The sequence below is a fragment of the Bos grunniens genome, chromosome 9, assembly GCF_055505025.1.
Source record: "Bos grunniens cultivar Pamir isolate PY7600 chromosome 9, Bosgru_T2T1.0, whole genome shotgun sequence".
Taxonomy (NCBI): Eukaryota; Metazoa; Chordata; class Mammalia; order Artiodactyla; family Bovidae; genus Bos; species Bos grunniens.
Window position 1 is genome coordinate 89,407,199 of NC_141173.1, and position 17,059 is coordinate 89,424,257.

Here is a 17,059-nt window from a genome sequence, read left to right on the forward strand (position 1 = left end):
TCAGGGTCTTTGATGAGGTGTGTTTGGCTTTTTTTTAATGTCAGGGTGTTAACTGAGGATCTGCTTCTGAGGTGGCTCACACTCGAGCCAGTTAGTGCTTGGTAGTTCTCAGTTCTGTGTTGGGCTGCTTGAGTGTCCTGTCGACAGGGTGGTGGTTGGCTTCCCCCGGAGCCAGGGACCCAAGCAAGAGTAAGGAGGAAACCACATCAACCCTGCCACAGGCTGTTAGTTAAAATCAGGTCACTTGGTCCAGCCCACAGCCAAAGGGAAGAGTATCACAGAATTTATGACATTTTAGTAATTACCACAGTTCTGTATTTCTCCTGTTTATGGATGGATCAGGATGAACCCGAGTTCCTGCTGAAGTCGGTCTGTAAGTAACAAAGGCAGGGTTTTCTCTGAGGGCATCTAGTCTCACTCCTTCCTCGCTCTTAAAATTTGAGGAAAGAGTCTCAAGCAATTAGTCAACTCCATTCAATCTAGGAAAACTAAACAGATTTTCTCTTACTTTTGTCATGAGAAAACAATAATCTGTATTGATAGAGGTGAGAAAATTGGCTGCCTTTAAAAAAAAAAAAATCTTGCCTAAAGAGTTTATAGTGTAGAACTTGTGTTCTCTAGTTCTCCAACTTGAACCCTTATATGTGATTGTGGTTATATTTTCAATTTATTTGGCCTCTGAATAATGCTTGATGTCTTTATGGATTTGCAGGCTCCTCATACCAGTACCCCCATCCCAGCTGATTTTAGAGGAGACAGAAAATTTACTAAATGAATTTGAACTACTTTACTGTTATCTCTTGTATTACTGACTGTGAGACTGTGCTTGGTAACTTCCAGTTAGCACATTTCCAGGACCTAAAAGACAACATTAAAACTAAAGGATAATCAGGGTGTGCATGTAAAGAAGACTGTATTGTGTTTTTCTGCTGTGACGTTTTCATGGAAACTTTTGACCTAGAGTGCTTTGTTCTAAGACTGGTTTTGGCTTACTGGTATAGGAGTTGGGTGAGGACCTGACATTGCTAGTGTGAGTGAAGCCAGGAGAAATTACCAAGGCCTGCATTGAATTTTTTTTTTTAATCCATTAGGCTTTTCTAATACATGGGGATATAGTAAATCATCTTAACACTTTTGCTCTTACAGAATTGGATAGTGGCTTTTTTCTTCTTAGACCGCTTTCCAGTTTATAACCAGGGCATCTGACCCTTCAATTCTGCCCTAAAGCACTGATTGTGCATACCCCTGTAATTACTCTTCTTGGTGTCTGTTTACCTATGTGTCGTATCCCCCGTCACACTGTAGGATTCTTACAGGGACTTCCTTTCATACATACTGCTGGTGCTCAAGTACCTACAGAACTGACTTTGTAGTTGAAGCGACCCACAGTGATAATTTCTCCCACCAGAACTGAATGAAAAATGTAGAAAGCTTCTGGATATAGGTGGCACATACGGCTGGTGTATATGTCAATCGCCGGCTCTGTTCTTGAGATACCCACAGTTCAGTGGGGAGAATACAATCATATACTTAATACACAAGGTGCAGGGTGCTCTGCTGGCGCGGTGAAGCTGGTGTTGAAACTGAATTTTAAAGGGTGAGTGGATGTTTCAAAGAGAAGATAGGGTTTTATGAGGTGTACAGGGTTGTGCATTCTTCAGTATACATCTGCCTGAATTGTTTTATGGTTGGCAAGTTGGCATCATATTTTGATAAGTTGCTTCTTACCAAGAGCATGCCTGCTCTTGGTAAATTACTTCTCTAGAACTTTGCTGTCCGTTTCAATAGCTCCTAGCTAAATGTGGCCATGTAGGTTAAGGTCACCATACCACGTGCACTTCAGTAGTCACATGGGGACAAAGGCTGCCATATTGGACCACACAGATATTATTGAACACTTGTCACAGAAAGTTCCGTTGGACAGTGCTGCTACAGAGTCATGTTTTGTTCATCTGCACGTTTATAGGAGAAACCTTAATAGCTGCCTGACATTGGGAGAGACAGTGATAGGTGTTTACGAATAGACAGAAGGGAGTATACGTTACTGTGGTTAAGAATATTTAGACTTTGGAGTCAGATCTGGGTTGGAATCATACTCTGTCCCTTACGCTGCCTGGCCTTTGATGTCTTATGCATTTAATGTCTGAGCTTCAGTTTGTTTTGTTAAAATAGGGATGATAATACAGGGTTGTGTGAGTGTAAAAATACGTGTGTAAGGGGACTTCACACAATGCCTTAGTAAGTGATAGGACCATTAATAAGTTTTAAAATAATCACTGATTTGAAAAAAGTGAGTTCTCTTACAGTACAGGTAACCCCCCCCCTTTGGTGTACAGGTCTGTGAAGCTTGTCTACATTTGTGTAAACCCACTCAGGATACAGGGCAGTTCTCTCTCTAGAAACCCCCCCAGTCAGTCCTTTTACATGCTAACCTCCATTCTCACTCCTCCCTGGCAGCACTGATTTCTCCTTCATCACTTCTAGTATGTTATATAAATGGAATCATGTAGTCTTTTGAGACTGATTTCAGCCAGCTGTGTGAGTCATAAAAAGTTGTAACATATTACTAGTACAACTGATTTTTAAAGATGTTGGTTTTGAAATGTTTCTTTTAAAAAAACAAAAAAATGCAAGTCTGAATTTTTGCTTATAGAATTGTTGTGTGACTGGAGTTTTTATGTTTGAAAGTGAAGTAAATGATGAAATTTATAGGGAAAAACTGCTCCCCCAGTTGGTGACAACTGTATGTGTATCATCTTGTTTATGAAGCTGGTTGGTTAGGGGAAGTTTTTTTTAAAGATCGGTAGAGTTGTAGCACAGTCCTAATTTGAGAAAAAGTGGCTGTTAAAACATCATTAATTTACAAAATGTGGTGTGAAGGTAGGTAACAGCTGGCTGCTTTGCCCAGGCCTTCCCCAGCTTAAGGCTGAAAGCCTGGCTGCCTCCCAGAATCCCCCAGGGCCAGGGAACACAGGATCTCAAAGGGCCACATGAAGAAAATTTGAGGTTTACAGCTCAGATTTCATTAGTGAGGCATCAGGTATTTGATAACGTGTTACACCCCACCGCAGGTGTGTGGGGTCTTCTTGGCTTCCCCGCTGGGGATCAGACCTGTGCGGGAGGGCCACCAGGGAAGTCCCAGGTCTGAGCTTTTCTGTTAGTGGTGTTTTAAAAAACTGATGACAAGCAGATTTGCAAGTCTCATGTATAGAAGCTAAATTAAAAGTCAAATTTTATACTGAACCCACAGTCTTCTGTTCAGAGTTTTTCAGTTCACATAGTGAGGTCTAAATCTGAAGTAAAATTTGAAGTTCTTCAGTTGACGTAGCTATTGTGTTCCCCTTTCTTAGCTTTTCATACCATCTCTTCTATAGATGTCTTCATAGGTCAAGCAGATTGCTTAGTTGTTACCTGCTGCCTTCATGGAAATGGAAGTAGGGCCCTTAATGTTTTATCACTGTATATGGGAGTCCAGAGTTGCATGTCATAACTTTGGAATAAGTACTGGGTGAATTTGTGCAAGAATGACTAGCTTTGTAAGCTTTACAGGCTTGCACCCATGCTTTCCAGTCTGTTGTTATAAGGGGATGTTGAAACATTTTGTTTTTAAGGAATGTTTAAATCTGTTTTAAGGAAATGTTTCAAATTGTGCAAAAGGAGTAAAAATGTGGCCTTTGAAAAGTTCTGTTAAGCCTGGGGAAGAAAGCTCTGCTGAGGAAAGAGTTTGGAATAGTGACCTTATCTGTTCCTTAAAAAATGGCAATTCAGAAGCAATGGAGGGAGCCAAAAAGTAAAAACAGATTTGGATTGGAAGTATTCATAAAACCTCCCTCTATTTCTCATCTTTAACCACCTTCTCCTAGCACACCTCTCTCTCACACACTTGATAAAGGCAGGAGATAGCATGAGAAAATGGGTTGGATTGGAGAATCAAGTCTTCTGAGACTCGGTTACTTAAAATCTATCTATAAACCTGAGTAGAAATTAATAACTAGGCTCTAACTTAGTGGCTCTGAGTTGAGTGAGCCTAAGGATTTCTTCCTTGGAGTTGTAAAAAAAAAAAAAAAAATTTCCCAGCAGCAACCTGGTTCTGATTGCCGAACACAGGAATCACTCATTGTGAAAGCCTGAGGACCCTATTTGGGAAAACTGCTCTTAAGGGGTAGACAACCATTAAAAATAAATTTATTAAAAATAAATATGAATTTAAAATAAAATTAAAATGAATATGGTTGATATTTGTAAAAAATTTAGAAATGAATATGGTTGATTTTTGTCAAAAATTTAGAAATAATACCACCTGGTATATGTAAGATGTGTAGAGTTTAAAAGGTCTTTTTGGGCTTGCATTGAAGAGACAGTCTATTTTAAACAGTGGAGACACTGCTTTGTATTTAAATGAAGCACTTTATGTGGATGCAGCATGCACTTCAAGCTTCGCACATGTTCCTTAACCAGGGTTCCGAGGGGGATGCTGGGGCTCTGAGTCAGTCTTCATTTAATCTCAGGATCTTATGTGGGTTTTTACCCAGATGTACTAACAGTTAACTCTGATAGCTTGAGGTTGGTTAACTCCGTTAACCCTCACAGCAGCCCTGTGAGGTAGCGCTACTGTTACACCCATTTTACAAGTGAGAGAGGCCCAGACAGGCTCCGTGACTCGCCCAGCATGATGCTGCTGCTAGGTGGTGTGGCCTGAGGACTCAGACCCAGGTGAGTCTTAACCACCGAGCTTCTGTGACAGAAATTTGGTGCCATTTTTGAGGAGTGCTTCCGGAGCCACTGATGAATATTATCAATATTTTTTTAGGCTCTCAATATTCTAGTATAATCTCATGGACATTTTGTTCTGAGAGAAGCTGTGATCTTCAAAAACTATTTTGCTTGTATTAAACCTAAAATAATTTAAAAACTTTCCTAATAACTTAGGTTGAAGCTTTTATCATAAATTTAAATACTTGAAAAGATATAATTTCTGACATGAATATTGATATTTAAAAAATACTATTATAAGTCACAAGAAAAATATAGATTATAACACATCAATCTTTAATGTTTCAGTGGAATTTAATACCATAATGATGTCCATCATGATCCATTTAAACAGAAGTAAGTGATTAAATGTTCCTTTTTCTTGAAAGACTGTATTTGTGTTATATTTCCCCCACAAAACGTTATCCTAATAAATTTTTATGTTTGAAGGTTTTGTTATCTCGTTTTTTGTAACTGTGTATAAACTGAAGTGTTAAATTTTAATTTGCCATGGCCATAATGCAATAAATGTTTGTGCTCTCTTTGTTGTTAACTAAAATTTTATTACACAGTTGACCCAAATTGTACACATGGATACTTAAGGGAAAGTTTTTATTGAAAGTGTCCTCTTAATGGGGGATGGAGGGATGGATAACATGGTTTCCATTAAAGAAAGTTCTGTTGACCAGTATTTCAAATTGTCCTTGTTTGGTTTTTTCTTTTTTTCCAGTGTAATCATGGTTTATGTAAAAAAATGACATAGGGCAATCATAAACAGTTTCTACATTCTCTCTTTGCCTCCCAGTTGTCTGTCTGTCTCTATGGTTACATTGAAATGGAAATGAATCTCTTATAAGACTTAACATTTGAAACAAACCATTTTAGTATTTTGCATTTCGATTGAAACAATAAAGAGTATAGAGATAACCCAATCAATGTTTTTTCAAAAACACCTTGTTTGGCTTTCTAAAGAATTTTTAAATGCAGGTTGATGATGGTGGTTTAATCACTAAGTCCTGTCCAGACTCCTGCAACACCATGGACTGTAGCCCATCAGGCTCCTCTGTCCATGGCATTTCCCAGGCAAGAATACTGGAGTGGGTTGCCATCTCCTTATTTAGGGGATCTTTCCTGACCCAGGATCAAACCCACGTCTCCGGCATCACAGGCGGATTCTTTACTGCTGAGCCACTAGGGAAGTCCTTAAATGCAGGTTAAATATACATAAAGATTTTAAAATATAGTGGATCAAACTAAAATGAAGAGGGGTGAGATGCTTTCTGTACACTGTGAGATGGGAAAATGGAGAGCAGGCTCAATAAACTGCTTAGAGGTATATGTACTTGTGTGTGGAACTTGATCTAGAAAGCAGTTCTTGAACTATCTATGCCCATGTTGCTTGGAAAGTCCTTGGGTACCCCTGGCATAGGCACTTAGTGGTACTCAAGACTGATACCTGCAGTGCCCTGAGACATACCAGGATAGGCAACTCTACACTATTCCAGCAAATACATTACTCATCAGTGAGGGTCAGATACATGTGTATTCTCTTGCATACTGTGTAGCAGTTGGCAGTAAAGTGACAGTGTCCCAATTTAGTAATACTCTGGATATGTATATAACATGAAAAAAAACATTAAATTCATGTGATGGAGAGGGTAGTAGGGCAGGCGGGAATATGCATAAACATAAGCTGAAGATAAAAAGGACTTTATCAGTTCAAGATAGCATATAAATATTAAAATCTTTGTACCTGGTATTTTAAATTCCCCTAAAGAGTGAGAAAAAGTTCCTCTGTGGGAAGAATATTTTGACTAACTTGGTAGTGAAAGGATGGAAAGTATGGATTAATAAAAGGAAAGTGCCAGTGAGCAGACTCATTATGCCACATAAAAACAGGATGGAAAGTTAATTTCTGCCATTAAAGCCTATCTTCTGTATTTCAGAACTGGAGTTTTTGTTATGTTTTCTTAGGGCCAAGATTGGGACTCCTTGGGGTAGGTTAGGAGCAATGCCCAAATTTACCAAGATTATCCAAAGCTCTTTAAAATACATAAAATGAAAATCCTTTCAAATTATCAGTGTTATAGACCCAGATGCTGGGTTCTTCATAGTTTTTATTCAAGCAGCAATACTAGAAACTGAGATCATTGTAACAATTCCTTGATTTAAGAAAAAAAATAACCTATTAAAAGATATCTCAGCAGGTGAATACTTAATGTTTGATTGTAGAACTCGAGTATCTCTTGCAACGATACTTTTCCTTTGGTCATCACTTAATCAGAAAAAATACTCGTCCCAGTTCAAACAGTACCTTACAAATAAAAAGAAGTATTACGACAAATCACTGGTTGGTACAGACTTAAGATGACTTTTCTGATTGTGATTAATGAAAAATGCTCCTGGAATAAGAACAACTCTGTCTCTCCCACTGGGCAAGCTGCACATCTGAGGCACAAGCACTTGCTGCTGGGCTGTAGGTTACACATTTACAGTGAGAACTCTTAAGTGCCATCTCAGAATGAGGGAATTTTCTGGCGATCCAGTGGTTACAATTTGGTACTTTCACTGCCGTGGCCCGTTTTCAGTCCCTGGTCAGGGAACTAAGGTCCCACAGGCCACGCAGCACAGCCAGATAAAATGTGGAACTTCTCCAAAAATAATACTTTAATGCATTTTTAAAATATTACCACAGTCACTTGCAACTTGCCTCATCTGCAAACAGACTTAAGTATTTAGGACAAAGTCATGTTCTTTCCTGTTATCTTCTGTCAAGTTGCTTTCAAGAAAGTTTTAACTTACCTCTATGGTAATAAGGATGACAATCATCCATTCCAGGCGGAGTGCCCTCTTCTCCGTCAGGTGATTCCGCATCAGATCTGTTAGCTCCATGCAGTGCTGAAGCTTTTCATTCATGACCTGCAACAGTAAAAATCTCAGAAAGTACCCTGTGTATTTAAACGAACTCACTGAAGATAACAGTTGCCTGCTTCAAATTTCCGAGTTTCAAATAGGTATGCGGTGAGAAATCATCCCTTCAATTCTGGCTCCTCAGCTCTCTCCAAAGGCAACCTGCCAGTGCTACCTGTCTCCTTTCTGTGAATCCACCGGGACATTTTGTAATGCACAGATGTGACTGCAAAAAATAGTTGGCATACCAAAGCTCCTCTTATATTTGGAAGATTTTTGATGGAAGATCTAAAAGTTTTTGAGTCCTAGTTTTTCATCACTGCCCTTGGTAAATTTTAAGCAGTTAATAAAAGAAAACTTGAAATAGGATTCTTTTAGTATGGCCTGAAGATGGCAAAAACAATGATTACCATCTACAATATGAAAACTAAGTCCCACTGTCAAAAATTCCCGAACGCAAAACTTGACCTGCTACACATCACCGCTAGATGGCACTGCTCTTAACGCTTAACTGCAGACTCTCTAGGTTCTGCCTTCCGATATCCTACAGGCTGGTTGAGGGTCATAGAAAACAGACTCTTGGATTAAAGCCTTCAATGTGACCGCTGACAAGGTATACTTCCTTAATCTATCTCACTTTCCTTTGGAAATTACAGAGCCTGGAAGACAAATTTTAAAAAATAGTTTTTGGATTCCACTTGATAATTTCTGAGGTACGTATGCCGAGAGTGCAGGTATGGTCGGTGGAAATTCGAGACAAATCACAGATGCATGTCTGGGTTGACTGAAATGTGCTAGTGCACCATATTTACCATGATTTTGCACAGAACATTAAACCGTGAGAGCGAACCCCAGAGTAGGAAATGGCAACCCACTCCAGTATTCTTGCCTGCAAAATTCCATGGAAAGAAGCCTGGTGAGCTACAGTCCATGGGGTCACAAAGAAGAGGACGCGACAGCACTGACAGGGAACCCCTGGAGCCACACTGGTAACACGCTTGCCCACTCCTCCAGACTCCCTGGGCACCCCGCAGTTGCCACTTTGTATAAGTGTTTAGAACGGTGCCGCCTCCTTCCTCTTCCTATTGTTACTGGCGGCCTGATCTTGGTCTATAAATACGCTCAGCCTTAAGCTTGCTTCTCTTTTCAAAATGATGACCCAACCCTCTTCTATTTTCCTTCAACTCTGACTAAAGACATTTTCTTCCTCCACTTCCTCAGCACCCAATTTAGCCCTTAGAAGTTGTAGATATTACCTCAACTCCCCTGAAACTTTCAGATGTCTCATGAGTAACTTTAACACCCTTTCTTGGTTAGATTACAAGACCTCAATTAACTCAAGTGTTTGACAACACCTGGAAACATGCTTCCTTTTGGCTTTTCTCCTCTAGGGACCAAATTCTGCCTCCGACATCCTTCTTTTCTGAGACTTCTCGGACCTCCCCTTGAATGTGGATGACAGTTCCCAGAGTCCTGATCTTGTCCTTCCTGCCTTCCAGCTCTGCACTCTGCATGATCGTGCCCAGATGTCTCCTGGACTTGGGTCGTTTCCATCCCATCATCACTGCTTCTGTGATACACATTAGCCAACTGCATTCAAGTCAAAGACTTAGAAATTCTGTTTATTTCAGAAGGAAACTATCATTGCCAAAAAAACGGAAAATCTGCATGATGTGAAATGGTGTTGGCTGCACAAAGTTGGGCCTGATGCTTGGGAAGTGTGAGCTTACACATCAGAGGGCCAGTCAAGAGCCATGAAAGCCAAACTAGAGTGTTTCTCTTCAACATGGGACACAAGTGTTACTTGCTTCCATGCTTACATGTTATTTCAGGGTCCATATGTTACCTAAGTTCATCTCTTATACAAGTGTATGTATCCCACATTTTAAGAAAGACTGATTTAAGAAAAACTTTTTTGATAAGTCTCAAATATAAATGGTTAATCCCAATTTCTCCTCTGCCCGAATTTCTTGCTTTACTGTTATTTATTTCTTTGGATGTTAGAGACAAACATCTTTATTAAAGATATCACCAAAATTTTGGCAAACATTTCAAAACCTATTTGTAAACACAATGCTTCCCTTTTAAACTGCACTGCCCGAATTTCTGTCTATAAAACACCATCTTATTGGTTTCCTTCTTGGGTCTTAAATTTAGCATTTCTCAAACTACAGTTTTTTTGAAAGTAGCATTAACTGTTTTCATTTTGACCACACTAGGTCTTTGTGGCAGCGCTCAGACTTGCTTCAGTTTCAGCGTGCACATAGCCTTCTCTTGTTGCCAGAACACAGGCTCAGTTGCTGTACTGTGTGGGCTTACCTGCCCTGCAACATGTAGGATCTTAGCTCCCCGACCAGGAATCAAAAAGTGCCCCCTGCAGAGGAAGCTCAGTCTTAACCACTGGACCTCTAGGCAAGTCCTTTAGCTTCTAAAGAAAAATTAAAGTGGACTTCCGGGGACCACTGGTAATATGGGTAGAATGGTTTGTGCCCTCAAATTCGTGCTGAAGCCCTAACCTCCAATGCGATGGTATCCAGAGATGAGGTCTTTGGGGGTGGTGATTAAGTTTCAGTTCAGTTCAGTCGCTCAGTTGTGTCCCACTTTCAGCGACCCCATGAATCGCAGCACGCCAGGCCTCCCTGTCCGTCACCAACTCCCGGAGTTCACTCAAACTCACGTCCATCGAGTCGATGATGCCATCCAGCCATCTCATCCTCTGTCGTCCCCTTCTCCTCTTGCCCCCAATCCCTCCCAGCATCAGAATCTTTTCCAATGAGTCAACTCTTCGCATGAGATGGCCAAAGTACTGGAGTTCCAGCTTTAGCATCATTCCTTCCAAAGAACACCCAGGACTGATCTCCTTTAGAATGGACTGGTTGGATCTCCTTGCAGTCCAAGGGACGTGATTAAGTTTAGATGGAGTTTAAATTAACATCCTTGTAAGAAGAGGCAGACACACTAGGATGTGCTCTCTCCTTGCCTCGAGAAACTACACTGGGAAGGTGGGAAGGGGGTTCTTACCAGGAACCAAACCTATATGACCTGGTGTGTGAACTGCTGCCCCCAAGAAAGTGTTAGTCGCTCAGTCATGTCCAACTCTGCAACCCCAATGACTGTAGCCCTCCAGGCTCTTCTGTCCACGGGATTCTCCAGGCAAGAACACTGGAGTGGGTTGCTATTCCCTTCTCCAGGGGATCTTCCTGACCCAGGGATCGAACCTGGGTCTCCCTCATTGCAGGCAGATTATTTACTGTCTGAGCCACCAGGGAAGCCCCCAAGGAATGCGAACAAAGTACTGCAGAAGCAGAGAGGCAGGTGGTGCCAAATTTAAACATATATTTATTTTTATTCTTCAGGACACTACCCGAATTATTTTCCACTTGTTTATAGCACTGATTAAGTGCAATGCATACATTCTCCTGGGTACTTGGTTAAGGATTCAGAAATCAGCATTATAGCTGCATAGAGCTCACATAAATTTTTTTTTCTTAGAAATACCACAGAATGGACATGTTCCAGGACTCTTCCAGGAGTGGGACTGAGGGGACCCTGCCCACCTGCTCCTGGACTGCAGAGCTGGCTTCCCTACAGTGGGCATGGAGGAAGCCTAGCCACTCAGAGGAGCACCGTCCCTGGTGAGCCCTGGTGCCCTCTTAGGGTATCCACTCCGGCTGCCTGGTGAAGACGCAGAGGCACTTTCCCCAGGGTTCCCCTTCCTACTTGGCTCTGTGATCTTCCAGCTAGCTGATTCATCACTTCACATCTACATTCATGATTGATTGATCCTGTGTTGACATTTCTCATCTTCAGCTGTGACTTTCATGTTGAATGTAGTGTTCATCCCAAGTTCCTAAAAGACATTCCTGTCTTTCTGCTTCTCCTCCTCTGAGCCACACACGCAGGATGCTTCCTGCTCAAACCACCTTCATTGTTAGTGACTGTGATCCTAGGCTCTTTTCCTGTACTCCTGCCCACGAGGGACATGCGAAGGACACTGCAGGCATCAATATCAAAGGATGCCAAGATTTGAGAAAGGAAACAGAATGAAGGGCTGGGAGTAGGATGTCTGAGTTCACACTAGCCACGCAGCTGGTTTATCTTCGTTATTGCTCAGCAACTGTTACTGACCCAACTCAGCACTACAGGCTGCTTATCAGAAAAGGTCTACATTTGCTTGGTGGCAATAATCTGTACAGTTCATCCCAACAGTCAGGGTTCCACCAAACATCTTCATTCCAAGAGGACAAGGGGAGACATCTAAGAGCTGTAACTCTTGAGCACTTTCAAATCCGTCCCCAGTAAGTACCACTGCTCAGCAAAGTTGATGCTTTTGTCATTAAAGAATTCTCAAAAGAGGCTTTATTTCCAAATTTTCCTTGAGGCATAATTTACATACAATAAAGTGCCCTTGTCTCCATTCTAAGCAGATACAGTTTGAAGACTTCTGACAGATATATAACCACGGAAGTACGGAAGTGACATTTCCATCACCCCAAACCCCTGTGCCCCTTTGAAATCTACGGCTCCAGGGAACCACTAATCTATTTTCTGTAACTACAGGTTGGTCCTTCTAGAATTTCCTATAAATATAGTAGCATGTATTCTGTTGTGTCTAGATTTTTCTCACTCAGCATAATGATCCTGATATTCATCCATGCTGTTGCATGGATCGGTAATTGCTTTTTACTGCTGAGTGGTATTCCACTGCATGGCTATCCCGCAGTTTCTTTATCCATTCACCTATTAGTGGCCATTTCATTGTTTTCAGTTTTTGGCTATTATGACTAAAGCTGCTATGAAGATGCAGGTACAAATCAATGTGAGCATATATGTTTTCATTTCTCGTGAATAAATACTCAGGATCGAATCACTGGATCATACAGTTAACACAGTTAAATTTCTGAGGAAATGCCAGGCTGTTCTGGAGAGCGGTTGTACCAATGTACATTGTCACAAGTCACGTATGAAACTTCCATTTGCTCCACATCCCTCCTGACGTGGGGTTGGCAGTCCTTTTAATTCTAGTCACTCTACCGCACATGTGGTGACAGCGCACTGTACGTTTCATCTGCACTTCCCTGACGGACAACAACATTGAGCATCTTCTCACGTTCATTTGAACACTCACATATTTTGTGAGATGTCAGTTCAAATCTTTTTGCCCATTTAAAAACCCGAGTTGTCTTTTCAAGCGAAAAGAATTCTGGACAAGTCTTTTGTCAGGTTATATATGGAGACTATTTCCTTCCAACCTGTGGGAGGAAATATTCTCAATATATTTGTGATCTGCCTTTTCATATTATTTTACTTTTTAATTAAAAAAATGTTTATTTATATGGCTGCACCCGGACTTAGCTGGGGCATGCGGGATTATCAGTCTTCACTGAGGCAAGAGGGATTTTCAGCTGCAGCATGCAGACTCTAGTTGTAGCATGTGGAATCGAGTTCCTTGACCAGGGATCCAACCCAGACCCCCTGCATGGGCAGCATGGAGTCTTCGCCACTGGGCCACCAGGGAAGTCCCTGCCCTTTCATATTCTAAAGAGTGTCTTTCAAAGACCAGTAGTTTTAGTTTTGATGAAGTTCAACTTATCAAATTCTTTCTGTAAGGTTCATGATTTTTTTTTTTTTTTTTTTTGGTCCTAACAGATCTTTGCCTTCCCCAAGGTCATGAGGCCTTTTCCCCTATATTTTCTTTCTGAGCTTTTATAATTTTACCTTTTATATTTAAAGGACTCTAATTCATTTAGAAATGGTGTAAAGACAAGACTAGGGCTCATTTTTTTTTTAACATACGGCTATCTAATTGTTCTAGCACGATTTATTGAAAAGATTAGAAAAAAAGAGAAAAGAGCCTCAAAGACTCACTGGAGTATAAAGATCTGAGATTATCAGAGATACAGCAGATTTCTCAAACCATGAAGGCCAGAAGAAAGTGGGACAGTAATTTTTAGGTGTTGAAAGAAAAGAATTGTCACTTGGAATCCTTCAACCAGGGAAAAAAAGATCCTTCAGGAATGAAGGGGAAGTCTAGATATTCTCAGAGTTACCCTGATATTCGCAGACTTACCCTGAAAGAATGGCTAAATAATGTTCTTGGAATAGAAAGCAAACAACAGAAAAAGAAATCTTAGAACATCATTGAAGAAAAAAAAAGAACAAAGGAAAGAATAAAATATGGGTAAATATGAGAGAATTTCCTTCTCCTCTTGAGTCTTCTTAATTATGCTGATGGTCGAAGCAAAAACTAAAACATTGATGAAGTTCTCAAAGTGGAGAGAAGAGGGATATACATGTACAGTTTCCTTACAGGATTTAATCTGGCGAAATGTCGAAAAGAGTGGATTGTGATAAAGGTACGCATAATGGATTACCTACAGCAACCACCAAATACCTATGCAGAGAGACATACTAAAAAATGATACAGATGAATCAAAACGGAATCCCCTCCAAATGTCTAGGTAGCTCATAGGAAGGCAGGGGTTGATACAGACAATGACTTGGAGGGATCTCAAGGGTGTTATACTCATTGAAAAAAGCCCATTTTAAAAGACACACGGTACAGTTCTATTTATATAACAATCCCAAAATGACAAAGTTACAGAGCTGGGGAATAGATTAGTCACTGCCCAGGGTTAGGGACGGTGGGGGAGAGATGGTGGTGTTACTATAAGGAGGCAAGGCAGATCTTTGTGGTCACAGGACAGACCTGTACCCAGACCTTGTGGTCACCTGGATCTACACGTGATCAAATGTCGCAGGACCGCGTGCACACGATACCAACGTCCAGTGTTTTCTACTCTCTCCCGCCGCGGGGCTTACCTCCGTCATGACCACCTCCACCCACGTCCATCACTCCATCAGCTGCCTCTCTCCTCAACTTTGCTCCCATGCTTCTAAACGCTCTTGTGACAGGTCTAACTGGCTGTTCTCTTGCTACTGTGCTCTCCACATATCTCAAGCGTGGCTCCTCCTCCCACCCCCAACCTTTCTACGTCTGCCATCTTTCTACCTGTTGCCCACAGCAAACACTAGTCATCCTTACTCCTCTCTCTCCCTGGCCTCCCCATACCGACCACTTCATCTGTCTTAAAGGATTCTTTTAAAAGTTTCATTCTTATTCTCACTGTTGCCAGTAAAGTTCTGGACCTTACAAACTCTTGCTTGAAACTTGATGAGAAATCTACTGGACTACCAGGCCTCCAGACTCTCACCAATCTTACTGAGCCTCTGGAGTAAAATTCAGAATATCCTTTGACGTGAAAGCTGAAAACTGTACACAGAACGAGAGCGGGAAATCTAGAGATCTGTCCAGAAGTCAAGAGACATTTCTCCAAAAGCAGTTTACTTAATTAAAAAATTCTCTTCACACTGTCATACAACTTAGAGGTGACGTCGTGTCTTCCTCTCTCAGTAGAAGTACAAAATACATACCTTAACTCTACGAGTAATGCTGAGGAACCGACAAGTTTTATCATAAAGTTCTTCCAGATTTTCTCTGTCCCAGTAGAAATCAGGAGTGATCAAGAAGTCTGAACTCAAGTTTATACGGTGTCTTAAAAAAAGGAAAATCATAACTTTTAATTTGTATCTTGAATTAAAAAATCATGGTCTCTATTTTCTTTCTTTTTTGGAGATATTTATTCATTGATTGTAGTTAATTTACAATGTTGTTAGTTTCAAGAGTACAGCAAAGCGATTCAGTTATACACACACAGATACGTCTATCTCTCTCTATATATATATATTCTCTTTCAGTTCTTTTCCATGATAGGTTATTACAAGATATTGAGTACAGTTCCTATGCTACACAGTAGGAGCTTGTTGTTTACCTATTTTATATACAGCAGTGTGCATATGTTAATCCCAAACTCCTAATTTATCTCCCCCATCCCCACTGGTAACCACAAGTTTGTTTTCTATGTCTGTGAATTTATTTCTGTTTTGTAAATATGTTTAATTTATTTGTATGGTGTTTTATAAAAACAGTTTTGAATGCTGATTCTTTTAATACTTCTGAGAAACATGTAAACAAAAAAATTTCAAAATCTACACCCAAATTAATTCAATATTTACACTGACAGTTATGAAGCAGATAAAAGAAAACCCAATGTAAAAAAATCTGAAGCTTCTTTTCTCATTCAAGTTTGTTACACATGCACGCATGGGTGTGTGTGGATAGGTATTCACATGACTACTGGTTTCCTCAGTATCCTTCCAGTGTTTGATCAAACACTGGATAAGCAAATTCTCTATTTCTACCCTTTTACAAATGAAGCCTGAGCTTGTTTTTAAAAGAAAATTTACATTGTAGAAGTAACACATAAATAGTTTTTCACTATAAAAAAGAAAAACCCTGGAGAAGAACTCAGAAAACACTGTTAGGCCCTTTACCCTAACACCACAACTCAACTCCTTTAGGCCCTGCCAACAGTCTGCTGTTGTCCTTCAGGATCTGCTTCTTTGCACACACATGTGCACACACACCTACATGTCTGGTAGTATGTATACACATCAAGATGCATATGAATATTTATGCTGTTTGTCTACGAGTGGGATCGTACCACATCTGTAATTTATGACTTAATTTCTCACCCGATATAACCTGCCACATTTCTACTATATCTTTTCATAGACTCACCATATTCCTTTGAATAACACATAAGCACTCTTACTGTAAAAAGAAGAAAACTTAGGATAAGAACAGTAAGGCCCTATAGAAACTATTCACAAACCTAAACATATTTAGTTCTAATTTCTGAGTTTTGATATAGTAACTCACTATATGGAATTCTGCTCGCATCATTAAGAGCAGAGGAGAGAGAAGTCTCTGTATCCCACTTCTTAGCGAGCTCGAGGCTTTAGATGGGCTGCAGGATGCTCCTGACATAGGGGTTTTTATTTTTGTTGGTGTCCTGAGTTAGGGTCCCTGAGCTGTGAGGAAGGCATGGGTGATGGAACGCTGGCCCCCTTCTCCTCACCAGGCCGAGTTTTAATATCTAAGGAAAACGTGGAACAGCAACCCGTAGGGACACTACTGACAAACCCCAGTCACTCATCCCACACACGGAGAGCTGAAGCACCGAGAATGCTGCCTGGTGAGAAAAACACCAAAATTCAGGATGTTTCACTCCATAAACCCTAGGGAAACTACAAGAATAAACTGAAGGCTTTTTAATTTAACTTAATTTTAAATGATGCACTATTGTATTTCATCAGTTTTAAGACACTGTTCTTCCCATTTTTAACATCTCTGAAAACGGAGGCATCTTTAAAAGTGATGATGTCTTACAGGTGGCAGTTGGGACTCAGCTGTCATTGCCTTAGACAACTTACTTCCCTCATGTTTTCCTTTTTATGTATGCCTGGGAATACATAAAATGTGATAAATCTACAT

The 17,059-nt window shown here is 40.5% G+C and overlaps 1 protein-coding gene across 17 annotated transcripts in view; it reads right to left on the reverse strand.

Annotated features, from left to right (window-relative positions):
* Positions 1–6,827: 6,827 nt before the first annotated feature.
* The window catches only part of RMND1 (required for meiotic nuclear division 1 homolog), a 34,275-nt gene continuing 24,043 nt past the window's right edge, over positions 6,828–17,059 (reverse strand). For 14 of the 17 annotated variants that reach the window (XR_015133332.1, XR_015133330.1, XR_015133329.1 and 11 more), the window contains 3 exons: positions 15,097–15,217; positions 7,555–7,671; positions 6,828–7,066 (listed from right to left, as the gene is read on the reverse strand). Coding sequence is in view for 11 of the 17 variants with exons in the window: in XM_086318342.1 (XP_086174468.1) it covers positions 7,025–7,066; positions 7,555–7,671; positions 15,097–15,217 (280 nt within the window). In the remaining 6 variants the exon portion in view is untranslated. Of the gene's footprint in view, positions 7,067–7,554; positions 7,672–15,096; positions 15,218–16,303; positions 16,337–17,059 lie in introns of all 17 variants that reach the window. The other 3 variants (XR_015133331.1, XR_015133328.1, XR_015133327.1) reach the window with 1 other exon arrangement.